Source organism: Ictalurus punctatus, chromosome 27 (assembly GCF_001660625.3).
Source record: "Ictalurus punctatus breed USDA103 chromosome 27, Coco_2.0, whole genome shotgun sequence".
Taxonomy (NCBI): Eukaryota; Metazoa; Chordata; class Actinopteri; order Siluriformes; family Ictaluridae; genus Ictalurus; species Ictalurus punctatus.
This window is the reverse complement of record NC_030442.2, coordinates 12191805-12210048: the sequence shown is the minus strand read 5'-3', so window position 1 is coordinate 12210048 and position 18244 is coordinate 12191805. Positions and strand designations below refer to the sequence as shown.

Here is an 18244-nt window from a genome sequence, read left to right as displayed (position 1 = left end):
TGCAATCATTCTCTCGGGGGCTGTAGCGGATCGTGTATACCCAGGCTGTGAGAAAACTCTGGCTTTGTGGTTTCTAAGAACAAATCATCCATTGGATCGCTGTAATAAACCCTGATCCGAGGGTCAGAATAGCAACTCCATATAATATCACCCAGGAAAACAATGACGTGCCCTGAAACCACCACTCAAGACATTCATCGTTATTATATGAAGAAATTCAGCATAACAAACAGCTCTTCACATGAAACAATGCTAAATAATGAAAAAGGGCAAGGATTGAGAACAGTGCGGTGTAATAGTCCAGCAGGACAGCTCATTCGGTCACTGTTGGGCAACTGACGGTGCTATTTGTCAGTTATTCGAGTCATGAAAGGAAACCACACGCTGACTGAGCGGTCCTCTATCTTTTACTCATCACCACAAAGGCTGTGTATAAAGAACTGCTATATCTCACTTCCGACGTCTTCATAAAATGACTATATAAAAGGAACATACTCTTAATCATCACTGTAAGCACGTGGTATTAGATGAGAATCATTCACGATTTCCAGCAAAACTTGCTGCTTAATAATTTCAGCATTTTACAAGTGTAAATAACTAAACCCATTGGCTAAAGAAGACAATTAGTCTATACTCGAAAAGCACTAGTACACACCACCATCAAAATGGAAACAAACGAGCTCTGAAACCCTAAACATTTGACACTCGAGCATGGAAAAGTCAGGTGGGTTCGGATCTAACAACTACATGGGATCCATTTCAGGCTCCATTATGGTTGGGGTTTCTACGCGTTTCCCAGCCCTTTGAGTAGCGTGAAGTGTGTGAGAGAGTGCTGAGATCACATAACTGCCAAGGTTGTTAACCTGCAGGCATTTGTAAAGCTGAGCCGAAGTTGCTTTATTAGCAGAGTGAAATAATCTCTACCAAAGTGGCTGAGATGACGACAGGCGCTGATTTACAATCGCTGTAAATCTGCCAGAATCTGAACTGCTCCAGCATGCATCATGAAAACTAATAAGTTGTGGGACACACTGCCAATGGCCCTCGATTCATGCAGATTTCAATCGCAGAACATCTGCCAGAGCCCAATAATTTATGTCTCGCACTCCACAAAGGGGCCTAGATGCTGTTTGATACTCGCTCTCGTTCTGCTCGGGGAAGAAAGGCAAGGCCTCCAGTGTACTTTCGTCATGGGAGCTCTACCTGTCAGAGTGGAGTCCAAAGGCACAGGAACGGGGATTCAGATGGAGCCTGAACAGAGCCAAATGGAGGCCTCTGGCTCGGTCTTCATCTCTTTAAATGACTGCTTTCTCCTGACCCAGATCTAACTACACTCTTGAGCTCAGTAAGACCTCAGTCGGGACATGTGGTGGATGACTAAAGCATGAGGACTAGAAATACGTCGACGTTGTGGAGTAGATTAAATTAGTATTGCAAATCTTTTATTTTCACTGTAAAGAGTTTAGTTTCGCCTATATACTCTGTTTTCCTTGGTGCGTTCAGTACAGCTGAACAGTAAGAAGTTTGGAGCTGAAATGCATTCTCCCTCACAGAATCCGTACTCTCTGTATTAACACTACTCCCTAATAGGCAGCTTCTGAATCCTTAAATGAACAAATCCCACCTTGAAAGACTTGCATATCAGTATGTGTAATCAATATCGGCTCTTTCGTGGTGCAAAAGAATTATTTTATTATTAATATTCGTTGAGTTTAAACCTGGTTGGTATATTTTCAGTTGTTTTTTTTTTTTTTTTAATCCCTCACTAACGTATTCCTCCATCACGCCTCTGTTGAGTGATGCAGCAGAGCTTTAGTCCTTCAGTTAGTCCAGTTCTCTCATCATCTCATCTGTACGCTCTGCTCAAACAGATAAGGTTACAAAGCTTCAATTTTCCTGCTAACACCTCCGTCCTTGATTTAAATCATCTTGATTGTCATCTCATAGGTTGCTAACTAGCCAAACAGAGTCTCTGCCATGACTCAGAGCAACTGTACTGTATAGCTGCATTTCATTCTGGATTCTGCTTCAAATGCTACTTGTATGTTGGATGGGTGGAAATTAATTAAAAATGGTGAGTGACAAAAATGGCTCTGTTTTAGGTAATTAACAGCCAATTCTGAACATTAGCATTTATATTTGAGATCAGTGAAATGCTTTCTCCTAGCTAAGAACCCCAATTACCTCCCATCCCCCACCCGGCTCGCCGAAATAATGAAAATACACATGATCAAACATCACAAATATTTCAGTAGAAACATATTTAATGTGTTTCAGGGTGGGATTTATTTCTTTTAATACTCTACTCATTTCCTTTTAGACACATTTACAACATTCCCTGTTGCAATTACTGAAAAGGTTTATATGCTGTCTTTTCTCAACCTCTGAAAAAGCTCTGCATTCCTCAGTGCCATTGCTCTCATTGGAGCAGTTTGCTCAGGTAGAGTAATTGAACAATGATTAGTTCTGACATCTAAGGGCAAATCTACCCAGCAGCCAGAGTCATACCCAACCATGTTTACCCTTATAATCAGGACTGGCGGTCTGCCTGCGATGGAAACGTCAGCCCAGGATCTGCTACAGCCATTCCAGCAGACGTCACATCTGTGGCGGCTGGGTAAATATCTCTAAAGTGTGATTTCGACTTGTGCTGCCTGTGAAGCACTGCTCCAATCACCTGGTAGTGGCGAAGCCAACAAAAACAGAGCGCTAAATCACACAAATATTTGATGACAGTCCATTTCACCTGAGTAAATAGACACACAGGCCAAAATATTCAGTTGTCATATTGAGAGAGAGAGAGAGAGAGAGAGAGAGAGAGAGAGAGAGGAGCTGAAGTCAAAGTCTTCTGGTGAGATCACAGAGATTTCTCCCAGAATGCTTTAAAGGTTTCCTTCAGATAAGAGCCAAGTCCATATTCACTCATCATCAGATGGATGAGTAAGATTTCATCAACTGTGTATAATCAGATGCACATGCTAGTGAAGTCACTTGGGTCTCAACAAGGAAGTAGGAAGAATAGCTCACATGTCATTCAATACAAACTAATCTCTTGCACCCAGTGTGGTTATGGAAATTTCACAATGCAAGCACGCCCTCTGCAGGGTGAGAGTGAAATATCAAAACTTCATTCCAAAGCACACTATTGTGCCCTTAAATAGCTTATATAAAAGCCAGGGTCATGCTTCTCCAATCAGATCTATTCTGAAGAGCAGACATGCCCCAGGCAGTGCTTCAGCTTGGCTAGCTATGCAGATTACAGCCCATTTCACTGGCATCTCTTTCGCTATTAGCGTGCAGAAGCTAATGAGGCAGTCGATGGTGAATATCTAATGGAGTGTGTTAGCATGGTAATTAGAGGGGGCTAGTGGCTGAGCACAGGGAGGGGTGTAAAATTAGAATCATGCAACGCTATCCATTTACCTGACATCCGAGGTGGAACATTTCGGGAGACATCAAACTTTTTTTTAATATCAATATCACTCTAGAGTGCAAAACTTTGAACACCCCTTTCCTCTCTAGTTCCTGTTTACAAATATGGGGGGGGGGGGGGGGGGGGATGTATGTACATTTAATTTATTCACAAAAAAAAAAAAAAAAAAAAAAACCATTAAGATAAAATCAGGGTGTATCCTAAACTAATGTCCAACATACAAACTGACAGGACTGAAATCTGATATAAAAGAAAGGACTGAGAATAATTATATTATTACTGTTATGATTGTTAGATGTTGGTAGATTGGATATTATAAGCTATTATCAATTTTTAAATAATATTAATTACTTTCATTACTTTTATCTTGATGTGTGATCGCATGTTTCGACCCTGCTTATAAATTTTGGCACTGTATTTTATGCATAGCAAGAAACCCTTGCAGCCTGGATGGATGTATACAGCACATCTATCAATCATCAGTGGATATTACAGTAGTGATATCGCCGTCTCTGGAAGCTTTGGCTCATGCTTAGTACTCACCTGGATATTTGTTGTGCAGATCACTCATAAATATTTCTCTTTGCCATCTATTGAAGCCTGATTTGAAAGGTTGTGACTGAGTCTCTCTGAAGTCGAGACATGAAAGTGTGGACTCACCAGTGCATCCTGCAGCCCTTCAGCTCAGCTGTAAAAGCAAATCAGATCTGTCGAGCTGAGTCTGCCAGGCACCATTCCCCACGTGAACCCAGCACCTCGCACAGGGAACCATCCAGAAACATCTAATCAAGGCATTTACATTATGATTCAAAGACAAATTTAAGGCTTAAATGAACAATCAAAGGCAGACAGCAATCACACAGCAATCCCAGCCATGCTAACTGGGGAGAGCTCCGGATAAAAGAGGTGAGATTAGAGAGATTTAAAGCAACATTAGAAGGAGAAAACCCAATGCCGTGCTTAATGATTGAGAGGGAAAAGGAGAAGGCAATTTAATTAAAATTCAGCACAGAATGCCTAGACATTTCAACTGGCAGCACAATATCAAAAATGGACCTCTATTAAAAGGAGCCATTTATTTAAAATTTTTCTCCTTTTGTTTCTCAGAAAGACAGAAAGCCAGTACAAATTCATACAAATGTAATAAATAAATAAATAAATAAATACACACACACATATACATATATATATATATACATATACATATATATATATATATATATTACACACACACACACACATACATATACACACACATACATATATATATTATATATATATACATATATATACACACATATATACACACACACACACACACACACTTCTGATTGTGAATGCTTGATGCAAGCAGTTAACTTTCATATTATTTAAATATTAATATAAACCAATTTTAACAGACCAGTCTTAAATTTGGTGTGATATCCAAGGCACATGGTTTGTATCTAGCTCGGTTTTCATCCTCCAAACTGTTCTTGATTATTTTAAGGACTCCAAGGATAAGGATTACCAAATGTGCTGGGATTTTAGGAATAAATATGCAGATGTAGGTTCCCCTACTTTACAACCTGTTTACATTTTGTGAATTCCTTCCAAAGGGGGAAAAAAAAAAAAAAAAGGCTTTCATGTCAATAATTGGACTGTGGGACGGCAGCCCCATGTAACAAATGCACTTTGTCCATGCTAATGATCAGCAGTCACACCACTCCAAGTTCACCTAAAGCACTCCGGTTAAGAATAAGGGGAATAACGAGTAAACCAATACCTTCTGCTCAGTTCTGCTGAGAAGGAAACGTTCAGGAACATTAAATATCTTCAACACCGTCACCAGCATACCTCGGACCAGCAGCCGACTTCCTGCTGGAAGCGTTATTAGGAAGTAAACACATGAGGTGGTATGTGGGGGACCGCTTAATCAAAAGAACAGCTTAGCTGTGAAGTGGCTGTGAATGAGTAGGAGTGAAGTGTGTGTGAGTAAATAAAGTGAGTAAAAATTAATTTAAAAAAAAAAAAAGAAGAAAGAAGTCAAAACAGCTTGAATGGAGGAGAACTAGCTACTAGGGTTTTTATGTTGTAGGAATTTATGACAGAAAAACCATGGTGTAGTTTTAAAAACAAGAGTTAATAGTGATTTGAGCTCTATTTACTTTAATTGCTGTGAACCACATATTGACTTTGGAATAAAAGGTCTCTCTTATGTCTCTCTCAGTGAAAACAGGCAATATTTTTTTTTAAAATAACTACTTGGAACCATTATGGTCATCCAAAGAGTTTAACTTGGAGGTGCATTAACTTGTTTATGTCAGTGTCAGGAATTAAATACAGAGTATTGGAAAGAGTTTGCTTCCGAGCTCAGTATCCTGTCTGTCCAGAGTTTCATATGTTTCTTCATTGTCCATATGGATTTCCTCCAGATCCTACAATTTCCTTTTACCTCCAAGAACATGTTGGTAGGTGGATTGGTGACTTTAAATTGCCCCCAGTTCTCAGGATAAGCTCCGGATGCACCTCGACTCTGATAAAAGTGCGTACTGAATATGAATTATGTCACTTCATTCACATTTCTGCACCTAAATAAAGCTTGATTTTATTTGTACTGCAGAGTCAGAGAAAAATGTATTACAGCAAAATGAAATACATTTCACGTGATCATACGTTTTTCCACGTGAGCAATGCGATCACATGTGAAGGTGTATTTCACGGTCATGCCCTGTACACACACGGCATGATGTAAACAACGTGATCTCTCACACACAGACACGCACAAAACAATTATACATATGAGAAGAGCACTGAAAATAAATGAATCGAAAATTGTGTGAAAATAAAAACACATGCACTAGATGTGAAACAGGGCTGTAACACAATAACACCATCTGTGGTCTAAAAAACACGTGTAAATCTGACTGGGGGTATAAAATAAAACAGTAGAGAAGGGTTTCATAAGAAATGAAGAAAAAGTGATGAAAAACTAACATCACTCATGTACACAGATGCATATGGATCACAAAGTACTTCACTTATCAGAATCAAAATATTGCCACGAGAAAGAGAGAGAAAGTACGGAGCACAGATCTCCTGCACTTCCAACCTTTGTGCCTGCGGTTCCCCTCTTAACAAGCCTGTAAAGAACCACAGACCTTCTCCACAGAGCTGAAAACCAGGCCACCACAAGCAAAGCCCGCCTCTTTAAGTCAATGAAAAGCCAACAATGGTTTCTACATCGATTCCAAACACCCGGTCAGTGATTCGGCAAGCTTATTCTGCTAAACCGCGGACATGGCCCCATGCTCTCAGCCCAGAGCAGACATGGGAAACGCGGCCCATTTTCCGTTCTGGCTTTGGGATTATTAAGAAGTTGTGCTTGGAGGGAAAAGAGCTGCATATGGTTTTGCTAAGTCCTTGAGTGAGAAGAAGAACAAGGGGGGGAGGTGGGGGGGGGGGGGAGCAGATACACTGGGCATTAGTGGTTAACCAAGAGCTAATGAGGGAAGAAGAAAAACAGTGGGCTCAGATGAAACCATTTAGCGTGCAGCGTATAATGTCCTTATTGCGTTTCAGGAAAAAGATGGTGTGTCATGTTAACCTCCTGTAGTGTAATTACCGTGCGGTTAAAAAGGTCTGTTTCGAATCAGCGTTGACAGCTTCGGATTCTTAAACCTGTGTGTTCTAATCAGAACGCCGAACCGAGCGGCGGTTACGTTTATATAAGCACGTGTTCTAGTTGCTTATTGGCGCAATTTAAAGTGCAAGTTATAAGGGTAGATCTGGGACGGTTTAAAACAACAAACGGTTTCACAGGATGCAGTGCTGGTGAGGCGAACACAGCTCTGCGGTCTTTGCTGGCACATAAAAGCAGATCTCTTGATACCAGCAGTGCTGAGGGTTTGGCTGCAGTAATGGACCTCTCCCATGGCCAACCAATAAATCCTAACAAATGAAAGGGCCTTTCTGTCTGTCTCTTCCCAGCTCTTTTGCTCCATATCCCTCCTCCTCCTCTATTCCTCCCTCCTCCCAGGTGTTGGAGGGGCAGGGTCAGGCCAGGATCAGGGAGGATCAGAGTGGGAGACATGTTGAATCCATCCAGCCCAAATCAGGTCCATGTGCCATTATGCTATAAATGAACTTTATAGGGGCAACAAAGTGTTGGGAAGTCTGCAAAAACATTAAAGGGGAGAGTGAGTGCAGGGATCAGCTCGGAGGGGACTAATGAGAGACAGAGAGGACAGCATGCTCTGGACTCTACAGTGCTCAGTGGCTGACTAATAGTCCATTAAGAACCCAGACACAGGCAGCACAAGCCCAAAGAGGAAGCAGAGATGATGGCAAACCTTTTAACCGACCTTAGAGCGTTAATGGAGGGAGCATGAGAGGGAGACATCAAAACACAAGCACTTACATATATCATCATAACATGGTGTAAAAATATACTATAATTAAAACTATAGCCCCTCTACCACCGACCACCCCCTCCACGTCGTTGTAAAAGTAAAACGTAAACCCAGCTAAGACAGAATGGTTCTAGAACATTCAGTACATATTTAACAGGTTTTAGGAAATTTAGATCTTGCAGAAATAACATTCCTGCAACAATCTTGAAACATCTGCTGTAAAAATGGTTCGCCATGTTATTAAAATGACTCAATGACTCAGTGTCATACTTTAATGTATAAAATATCAATACTTTTTAAAAATAACATTAAATGTTCCTCTAACTAAAACGTTCACAACTGTAACATTGTAGAAATGAGATGCTCAGAACAGAGAAAACGCCACAGATTCACTGTTCTTGCTCTTTAAAAAAAAATAAATTATTAACTGTGTATTAAGCATTATATCTTGATGTACACACAAAAAAAAAAACAGGATCTGAAATATAAACAGAATTATAGGGGAGAGAAAAAGAGCGAGAGAGAACAGGACACGAGCAGAAAGTCAAAACATTACAGAACAAAAAGCAGCTAGGATTTGTATGACGTGGATGGATCTGCAGACAAAGTGAGGCTAATAAGCTGCAGCCCCGCTATGAATCACAGCGCAGACACACTACAGAGTAACTGAAGCAACTAAGCGCATCAAAGGCGCATGAACAGGACGATGCCCCCCTCCCTCACCACGACCGCCAGGGGAGCCGTTAACCAGCAGGCCTAGACTGTGATCCTTACAGCAATGATTAATGAGCACAGAGAACGAAAGTGTGTGAGAGAGAGAGAAGGGAAAGTGAGAGAGAGAGAGGATGTGTAAGAGAAAGCAACACAGAGAAAGGACGTGAGAGAGCGAGACACAGAGGATGCATGTGTATGTGTATATGAGAGAGAGAGAGGAGAGAGAGGGGTGTGTGTGTATAAGAGAAAGCAACAGAGAGAAAGGACGTAAGAGAGCGAGACAAAGAGGATGCATGTGTATATGAGAGAGAGAGAGGAGAGAGAGGGGGGTATTGTGTAAGAGAAAGCAATAGAGAGAAAGGACGTAAGAGAGTGAGACACAGAGGATGTATGTGTATGCGTGTATGAGAGAGAGAGAGGGGGGGGGGGTGTGTAAGAGAAAGCAACAGAGAGAAAGGACATGAAGAGCGAGACACAGAGAATGCGTGTGTATATTAGAGAGAGGGAGAGAGAGAGGGAGTGTGTGTGTGTGTGTGTGTGTGTGTGTGTGTGTGTGTGAGTGAATGAGTGTCTCTGGTTCTACTTATGGTCTGGAAATGAGATTAAAGGGAAATCTCCAAACAGATTGAATTGTATTTGCAATAATTGCCGTGAACAGCTTATACTACTCAGGCCACAAATAACACAGCCATAAAAAAAAAGCCACGGTGAAGAGAAAAAACAGAGGGAGGAGAAATAGGCTGCGATCTGAAACCGCTCTCTCACTTCCTTAAGCAACCAAATACAAGAGAAATGTTGGATTCATTAGAAAGTACAAAGCATGAGGTTAAAGCTCAAATACACTCAAAGGCTTTTAGTTCAAAGCGCTGGAATGTTCTCCTTCCCAAACAGAGCCACATGTTACAGCTGATAACGTTCAAAACATATGGACTGTTTCAGGACGCGTCCGCTAAATAAGCTGAAGATGACGACAAAACATCGAATTAAATAAATAATACTTCCATATCGGAGCTGATGACGAGCCAGAGAACAACAAAGGCAAACAGAACAGATAAGACGGACATTATATCACCCAACAGATATCCACATCTCCCGTGACTTCAAAAAATAGTCGAAATCCTTTTAGAGGAAGCTCAATATTGTCTCTCCGGTAAGACTCCACATCAGGCTTTATAGGTATTTGTGGGATAGCAAACCTTCCAGCGAAACACAAAAGTATAAATCAATGCAAGCCACAAGATAAAAGAGAAGCCTTCATGCCAAAGAGCCCCCTGTCATTCCTGCAGTGATTGTTTTTAAAGTAAAACCACATGCACTGACAAACATGAAGTAAAATGAAATGAGAGAGCGGCGTATGGACAAAGCAAGATTTGATTAGTGGGTTTCAGACTGGAGGCTGAAGACATCCAGCGGGGGATCTGAACCCTGGATTACTACTCTTATTGCTCTTCTTATTAAAATAATTGTGTTGGCTTTCGCTTAATTGAGTTTCTACCGAAACATCTGACATAAATATTATACGTAGTTTCATAGAGTCTGTTTATTCCTGGTCAGGGTTGTCGTAGATCCGGAGCCTATCCCGGGAACGCTGAACGTCCATCACGAGGTACCACACACATTCACACACCTATGGGTCATTTAGAGTAGCCAGTCAACCTATGGTATGTTTTGGGAGGTTGGAGGAACCTTGAGGACCTGTAGGAAACAGACAGAGAGAACCTGCACAGATACACTATAGTCAGGGGCTCAGGATCGAACCAGAAACTCTGGAACCGTGAGGAGGCAACCGTGTCACCCTTATACTCATCATAATTGTATCTTTAATCTTAACTGAACAGTGTGTATGTTTCCTGTGTGTGTGGGGTAGACTATTAAACATTAGGCAGATCAAAGAAAAAACAGCAACCCAAAGCAAAGAATTGAATCTAAATTAAATCTAGGATGAAAAACTAACATAGGACTACTATAACAAGTTGCCAGTTTATTAGGTACAATCCCACAAAGTGTACATTCCAAAACGTGGAATAAAATCAAGCAGGCACGCATGTCTAATAACGGTTTTGGTTCAGTGGAGCGCTGAAAGGCTTAGTAGATTTGATCACGGATTAAAGTCGGCACTTGGTCAACATTAGTCAGTTCTAGCATCTTCCAAAACACAAACATTGTTTGCGGCTCAGCGCGTCAAAGAAAGATACAGGTCAAAATGGAGTATAAAGCAGACCTCATACCAAATGCTGGTAATTTCCTTTGGGCATGATCAAAATTGGACAACTGAGGAGTGGGGGGAGGAAGAAAAAAAAAAAATCAGGCAGAATGATCCAGGTTTCTACATATCTTTGCCTTTGCACAGCTTTGGTAGCATGCACAGATAAGTTTCCTCAACATTACCAAGGACAGCATGTGTATAACGATCAATAATGAAATTAATTGCCACTACGCACATTAAACAATACACACTACACTGAAATATACTCGGCTCTGCCCATGGGACAAATAAAGGTGATGTGCGTTGACATGGGAGAATATTTCGTGGCTTGCACAGCACAACACATTCACAACATTCATTCATTCATCCTCAGTAACTATTCCTCACCATTACGGTGGTTTCAATGACTCATTTATTTGCATTTTGGGAAATGGAGCCAACTAAGTTTATACACAGGTGTGCTTGGGTCAAGTGGGTCTCAGCAAGGATGGGATTTTAAAAAAAGAAAAGAAAGAAAAAAAATTAATAAAGTCCTACCTCTAATTTTCTAGGCTTCTCCTGATGTGCAACCCACTGAATTAACAGACAGACATTTTAGTCAAAAGCAGGCACATTTATTGATGTTAGAGTTCACTATTGTTTAAAACAAAACAAAAAAAAAAGCAAGAAAGAATATAGTTTTGAGGAGAAAAAAAAAAAAGCAAAACTACCTCAAGATCAACTAGCAGAATTTAAATGATTAGGCTTATCCTGTATGATCTGGCATAGTTCATATAAGTTAGTAAAAATCAGTAGCCCTATTTAATGCAATAAATTATCATCAGAAGCATAGCCAATTAGCATAGGAGCGCAGTCACTGTGTGCTAATAAACTTGCTGTCATTATGTATTGTTTATGTCAGTGCTAAAGCTAAAAGGTCAGCTAGTGGCTTCTAAATGCACTGTACTATTTCAGAAGGGGAAACAAAAGACATTAATAAAATGAAAAAGTACCTTGAATAGGTATAGTGTCATTCTAGTCCAGTCCTGCTGAATAGTATTACCATAAACATATTGACCATTAATCAAAAGTAGTACAAAGCCCTGATAAAAAATATCAGATTTTGGAAGCACCAAGAGAAAAAAAAAAATAGTAATCGCAAATGCATCACATCTGCAGCTATACAGTGAAATGAACCACAAAAAAGCTATTTATGTCATCAAAACTTGGCCAGCCAAGTCACACCACAAGAGGGCAGAATCATCCAGGCAATAGAAGCAGATATCCAGGCTGTGTCCTGTTTCACCAAGCGCCATTGACATTCACTGACTCAAATCCATTAAAGCACAGCTGGCTACCACATCATCAGTGAGCTAAACATGATCAAGGCAAATCTAAATTAAGGCTGCTCTTGAGTATCAAATCATTTGGATCTGACATTTCGTGCCTGACCAAAAAAAAAAAAAAAAAAAGGGGGGGGGGGGGGGGGGGTGTAGGAGACCTGCTCCCTGACCAGTTCTATATGAAGATATCTAAAAATGTAGCTCCCTCTATGTGTATATAGAAGAAACGGTTAGTGCTATAAATCTGAACGTATAGAATAGGAAATCCCACAATGCACTGCAGCTTGAGGGACACACGTTGCAGGAAGTAGGGCGTTCCAGGCCTTTCCATTGCGTTTCCAAAGCAAAACTACAACACCAAATATCAAACCACTCAATTATTCCTGCTAGACATCTCGTAAACATTACATTTATAACCATCAAAAATGGTAGTAAACTCTTCAACTCCAAGTCGTTTTTTTCTTCTACATCTTTTGTACCAGTGTATTTATCTTTTACGTGGTAACGTGAACGTACGATACGTTTAAAAATGACTTAAAATATAAAGATGCACATTAAGGACCACAGTTGTACCTTTAATTACCTTTTAGAGATAGAATTTTAAGGGTACACTTAATACAGCCTTCCAGTTGAGATTTATAAAAAAAAAAATTATAAAAAAAAAATTTAAAAAAAGCGCACCACCCCAGTGACGAGCAAACTTACAGATTAATACCTTTTTCCCCCCTATTCACCGCTTCAACGTTATAGTACGCAGGAGTAAAGTATTGAAGTTCTTACAAACAGTACTGCAAATGCAAATACTATGATAAGGCCTATGATACCTATCCTGGTCTGTGATTAGTGACATTTCTACTATCTTTGATGCTTTTGACTGATCCTGTTTTCTAACTGCACACCTTCAGTGGATTGTGGATTTGAGTCAGAGAGTGTCTTTAGGCTGGGTTTAACACACAAACTGCTGCCTCATTCGGATAATCTGCAGCAACGCTGCCTGAACGTCTTCATCCATGTGACCCTGTAAAACACAAGCAAGCCGATACTGTTACAGTCTGAGCAAATCTGGTTTCAGCCACTTTTTAAGCCGGAGGTGTGGTTTAGCCTTTGTATGGGACTTCAAAATGTGTAGCGGCTTGGGAAAACCGCTCTCAAATTTCGAAATACTATGAAAACAACATGGTTTTTTTCGCAACCAGAAGTAACATTATAACAATTTAGCATATTTTAGCATTTAGTCTGGTTATCATCAAGAGTGACATGTTAACCCATTTCCAATTCCACTGAAAGACACCAACACATGGTCTAGAAGCGACTTCTATATATACTATTTTTTATGTACATTTTTGTTTGATCACCAAAGGCATCTGATGGTTTTTTACCATTACATTTGCTATACCGGCTCTTTAAGAGCCACGATCTTTGCAGGAAGCCTAAACTTTCTTCAAAGAGAGATGTAAAAGTATATTAAAATGATACAGACATATCATTATTGGCCGTTCTCGTGTTTTCCAGCCACAGAATCATCTGATGGGTTTCTCCAGACCACCTCACAAATAAATGTGGACAGATCTGAAGTTTTAATAAATAGCCCTGAAATGAACAATAGAAACGGCAAGACGTGTAGGTACACACGTGCACTCGAGACGTACCTGTGCAGCACTGAGAAGATGAGTTCGATAAATTGAAACCACCTCTCGGTGTTGCCTCTCAGCATCCTGTGACAGTGAAGAAAGAACAGATCAGCAGGGAGGTTGTGAGTAACGAGGAACACATGTCTCTTGTGAGTTTGTAGCTCAACTGTAAGTAGTGCTTGCAATTTTCCCAGCAAGTGTGCGAAGGCGAGAGTGAGTCAGACGGTCAGAGTTTGTGTTACTGTAGCTCTATTATCTTCACGTCTTTATGAGATCAGAGTGGCAGAAGGCCTCACTTACGTGCTCTCTCTCACTCAGTCTCACTAGCCACAGTGATTCGAAACCGCAGTTAAATCCATCCACAGAACATCCACTTTTATGACAAAGAATGTTGTGCGGATCACACGGATCAAACTCAATAAAATGCTAAACCAAACGTAATAAAGTTTGGGAACGGCTTCAGTGAGGCTTTTTCATTGTAATCCAATTTCTCCCCAAACTCAGGCAGTCCCTTTCTTTGGCCCAGTTTCACCCCAGTGACTCATTCAGACACACAATAAAAGATGGATTGGTCATAAATATGAGAATTTCATTAACATTTTAGTTTTGCCGGAGCACCAAGTGGACTGGCTAAGAAAAAAAAAAAAAAAAAAGAGGCATATTCGCTCCCTGACTGTGTGACTTCATTGTTAATATTTTATTTCACTTATTCATCAAGTGATTACTGTTTACATGCATAAAAAATTCTGGAATTTACGGACAAACAGGCTACATGCACTATTGATATTTTCCTTCGTTGTTCTTGGGAAGAAAAAAAAAAAAGAAAACAAAAACCCAGAATGGTCTTTAGTGACTGTGACAGCTTAATACAGAACAGAAAATGAGCTATTCATGCTCATTCACGATAATGACATGGCACCCTTTTTCAAAGTCTTTAAAGCCGCTCAGCACCACCTCACTGCGTCATGTTTGACTTCATTTATCAGAAGTTAACACAGTTTGAGTCACATTTTGCAGCTTGCCTGCTAGTCAGATTACATAATATACTAAATGCTAATGTAAGGATTAGTATAGTACCATATATAACGCTGCAGTGTACAGGACATATAACATTATTTCATACACGACACAGAGGTCATTACTCACAAGGAGTTTGCCAGTTGGAAGCCAGGCAGTGGAAAATGTAAACCCATTACAGGCAAAAAGCAGAGGATTATTTAGATAACGGTGAAGGAAAACAGCAGCACATGAGCTGCAATTGTTGCTTGGTTGGGCCAGTTTAGTTTAACCAGTATCGACTGGCATATTTATTTCCATTAAAACCAAACACTATAGTTTTATGCCAAACTAAATCATGTTTAATTACTGAATCCTACTGTAATTTGCCCCATGTTTGTAGATGCACTGGAAGTGTTTAACTGAAAGTGCTACTTACAGCCAGCTGCTGCTGGAGGCTCTTGACCTGCGCCTGGAGTGTGTCAATGTGTTGAGCATGTCTCTTGTTGGGAGTATTGCCAGTGTAAGCCAGCTGAGACAGGCCATTGAGAGCCTGTTTCAACCTCTCCACATCTGCCAACAGCTCTGTGATCTGAAACACACAGATTCACTTATTACAAAACATATAAGTAGCTGACAAACAAAGGTTTCAAGGACATGTTCTCTGGAAAGACATTCGGTTACAGACACCACATAAGGATCTGCAAGAATCCAGACATGTATTTGCCCAAATATTTACATGACAATTCAAAAAGAACATAATCCTCACCCTTTTGTCTTTGGCCTCAGTCTGTTCTGAGGAAGTCTGAATCCTTTTCTGGAGGTCTCCGATGGTGCTAAGCGAGTCATCGTATCTTTCTTTTAGATCTTGGATCTCTTTCTCAATTGAGGCGCTCTTGGTCTGAAGGGCCTCAGCCTCAATCATTGCTCTATTCTCACCTTCTTTGGCCTGGGCTGCTTCCTGGTATAGCTCCTCGCACTGCTCTTCTAGACCCAAGAGCCGATCACCGAGCTCCCCTACCTCCTCCTCCAGCCTCTGCTTCTCAGCTTTGAGCTTGGCCAACTGACCTTCGTGGCTGCGAAGATCATCCAAGGCATGCGTTGCTCTGAGAAGTTCTGTCTGCAGAGTGGCTATGTCCTCAGCCCTCTGGGCGCTGGTCTCCTCTTCTTCCCTCAGGGCCAAACGGAGCTTGGCCACTTGTTGCTCCAGGGCCTCTCTGGCATGGCTGTGTTGAGCCAGTAGATCAACATCAGTTCTTTGGCTCTGCAGCTCTTTCTCCATGTCGTGGATGCGCTGAACCTCCAAATTGTAGGCCTCACTGAGGCGCCTGCACTCGGCCTGTGCATCCTGCAAACTGCAGGTCAGAGAGTTCCTCATGGCTTCAAACTGCTCCAGATGAACGTACTCGTTTTCTAGACGCTGTTGGAGGTTCTTCATTTCAGTATTGCAGAGCGAGTTCTGCTCCTCCAGTTCAGCTCTCTGAACAGTTACCTCCATGTACTGCTGCTCCAGTTCCACTAACTTTAGACTCAAGTTCTCCATCTGGCCTTTATACCCATCTTCAATTTCTCTGTATTTTTCACTGGAGACCAAGTTAGCCTCCAATTTCTTTCGTACAGATTCCATCTCTAATTTCACAGTTTCTTTGTCTTGCCTCTCATGTTCCACATCAGTCTTTGCACTTTTGTATTTCTCCTCCATTTTTGCTAGCGCCTCTCTTAGATCCTTCACAGTGGTACTGAAAGCCTTTTCTTTTTCCTCCAGGGCACTCACTGGCACAAATTTTGATTGAATGGCTTCATGAATAGTGTCCAGCTCTTTCTTCTGGGCTTCGATTTCTTTGTGAAGTTTTAAAGTACCTTCTTGAAGAGACTCATATTTGGAGAAGGCCTCTTTAGCACTTCTTTCTGCTTCAGCTAAAGCACTGTTTAGCTGACTTTTTATTGCCTCATGGTCAACAATACTGATATAGTCCTTTTCTAATTTCTCCTGCAGATTTTCTTTTAACATAGCGCTTCCATCTTTTACCTTCTTCAACTCGTCCTCTTTGACTTTTCCATCTACCTCCAATTTGTAAATTTCATCCTTGGCTTTCACCAAAGCTTCATGCAACTCTTTCTGCACTCTCTCATACACTTCTCTTTTAACAAACTCTCCCTCCATGCTCTGTTTCAAAGTAATGTTCTCAGCTGCCACAACCTCAAACTCCTTCTCTTTATCTTTGTACTTAATCTGGAGATTCTCTAGATCCTTTTCCGTCGCTGCTTTATGGGCCGAAAGTGCAGCCACCTCACTTTCATACCTTTCATTGGGCATGTGAGTGCTCTTCAGGCTGCTCATGTTTTCAGCCAGAGAGGCCTTCTCCTCCTGGAGCCTCCTCAGCTGCTCCTCAGCATGATTTCTCCTCGCAGTTGTCTCATCAAGCTGCTCCTTAAGCTCCTCCATAGCACAATTCAGAGCCTTCTTCAACTCCTCGTGAGTCTCAACAGGAACAAACTCTGTCTGGAGGTTCTTGCTGAGCTCGTGCAGCTCTTCTCGGAGTAGTTCCCTCTCATCTTCGCCATCCTCGACCTCACAGATCAGCGACTGACATTTCGAAGTGACATCTGCCAGTTTTTTCTTCAGGATATCACTCTGTTCCTCCAGAGCCATCCTGAGTCTCTCATGCTCCTGAAGTGGAACAGTGTCCCGGTGGTCCACTTCCCTGTGGAGCTCAGCCACCTCCTCCAGAACACGATCGTAATCCTCCCGCAGTTCCACCAGCTGTCTCTCCTTTTCATCCACCGCATTAGTCAGAAGGTTCTTCATGTTGTCGAACTTCTCTCCAGGCACCATGGTGACCAGACGTTTCTCTGTTTCTTTAACACGAGCCTCCATTTCTTGGAGGGTCTCAGCGATCTCATCACGCTCTTCTCTCGCTGCATTCAGATCAGCTGTCAGCTTCTCGACCTCTTCAGCCAAGAGACCTTCACTCTTTTTATACTCCTCCAGAGCTTTCTCACTCTGCTTCAAATGATTCCTGACCCGGCCGACCTCAGCTGACGCACCTTCATATTTAACCTTGACCTCGTTGAGCTGAGCTTTCAGATCATCTAACATTTGGTTGCCAAGATGCTCCTTTACTGTGATCACATGTGCCTGCAGCTGCTTAACCTTAGCTTCAGAGTCCAGCATCCTCCTTTGGACGTCTCCCAATGCCCCCTCAAGCTCCTGAATCTGCCGATCTGCTTCTCGCTTGGTGGAGTCATGACTCTGAACCAGTTCTTCACACTCCTTGGTCTTTCGTGCGAGTGCTGCCTGGAGGCGTCCTATTTCTTCCTGAGCAGCCTCCTGCTGCTTACGAGTGGACCTTAGCTCCTGACGTAACGTCTCAACCTCGTTAGGGTTTGCGATTACTGGGTGAGAGAGCTCTAAGGGCCGAGATACAGAACGTGATGGAACAGAAGGCTGCAAAATCTGCAATCAGAAAGTACAGATATCAAAATTAGGCCATGAGCTCAGCAGGACGTGTGCTCTTTAATAAACAATCTAAATACATTTCCATGATTTT

At 41.5% G+C, this 18244-nt stretch overlaps 1 protein-coding gene across 5 annotated transcripts in view; it reads right to left on the bottom strand.

Annotated features, from left to right (window-relative positions):
* Window positions 1-10502: 10502 nt before the first annotated feature.
* Window positions 10503-18244, bottom strand: part of uacab (uveal autoantigen with coiled-coil domains and ankyrin repeats b) — a 55928-nt gene continuing 48186 nt past the window's right edge. For all 5 annotated transcript variants that reach the window (XM_017459201.3, XM_017459202.3, XM_053676565.1 and 2 more), the window contains exons 16-19: window positions 15463-18150; window positions 15133-15285; window positions 13716-13781; window positions 10503-13084 (exon numbers count right to left, since the gene is read on the bottom strand). In XM_017459201.3, coding sequence (XP_017314690.1) covers window positions 13013-13084; window positions 13716-13781; window positions 15133-15285; window positions 15463-18150 — 2979 coding nt within the window. In that variant the 3' untranslated portion in view covers window positions 10503-13012. The remainder of the gene's footprint in view (window positions 13085-13715; window positions 13782-15132; window positions 15286-15462; window positions 18151-18244) is intronic.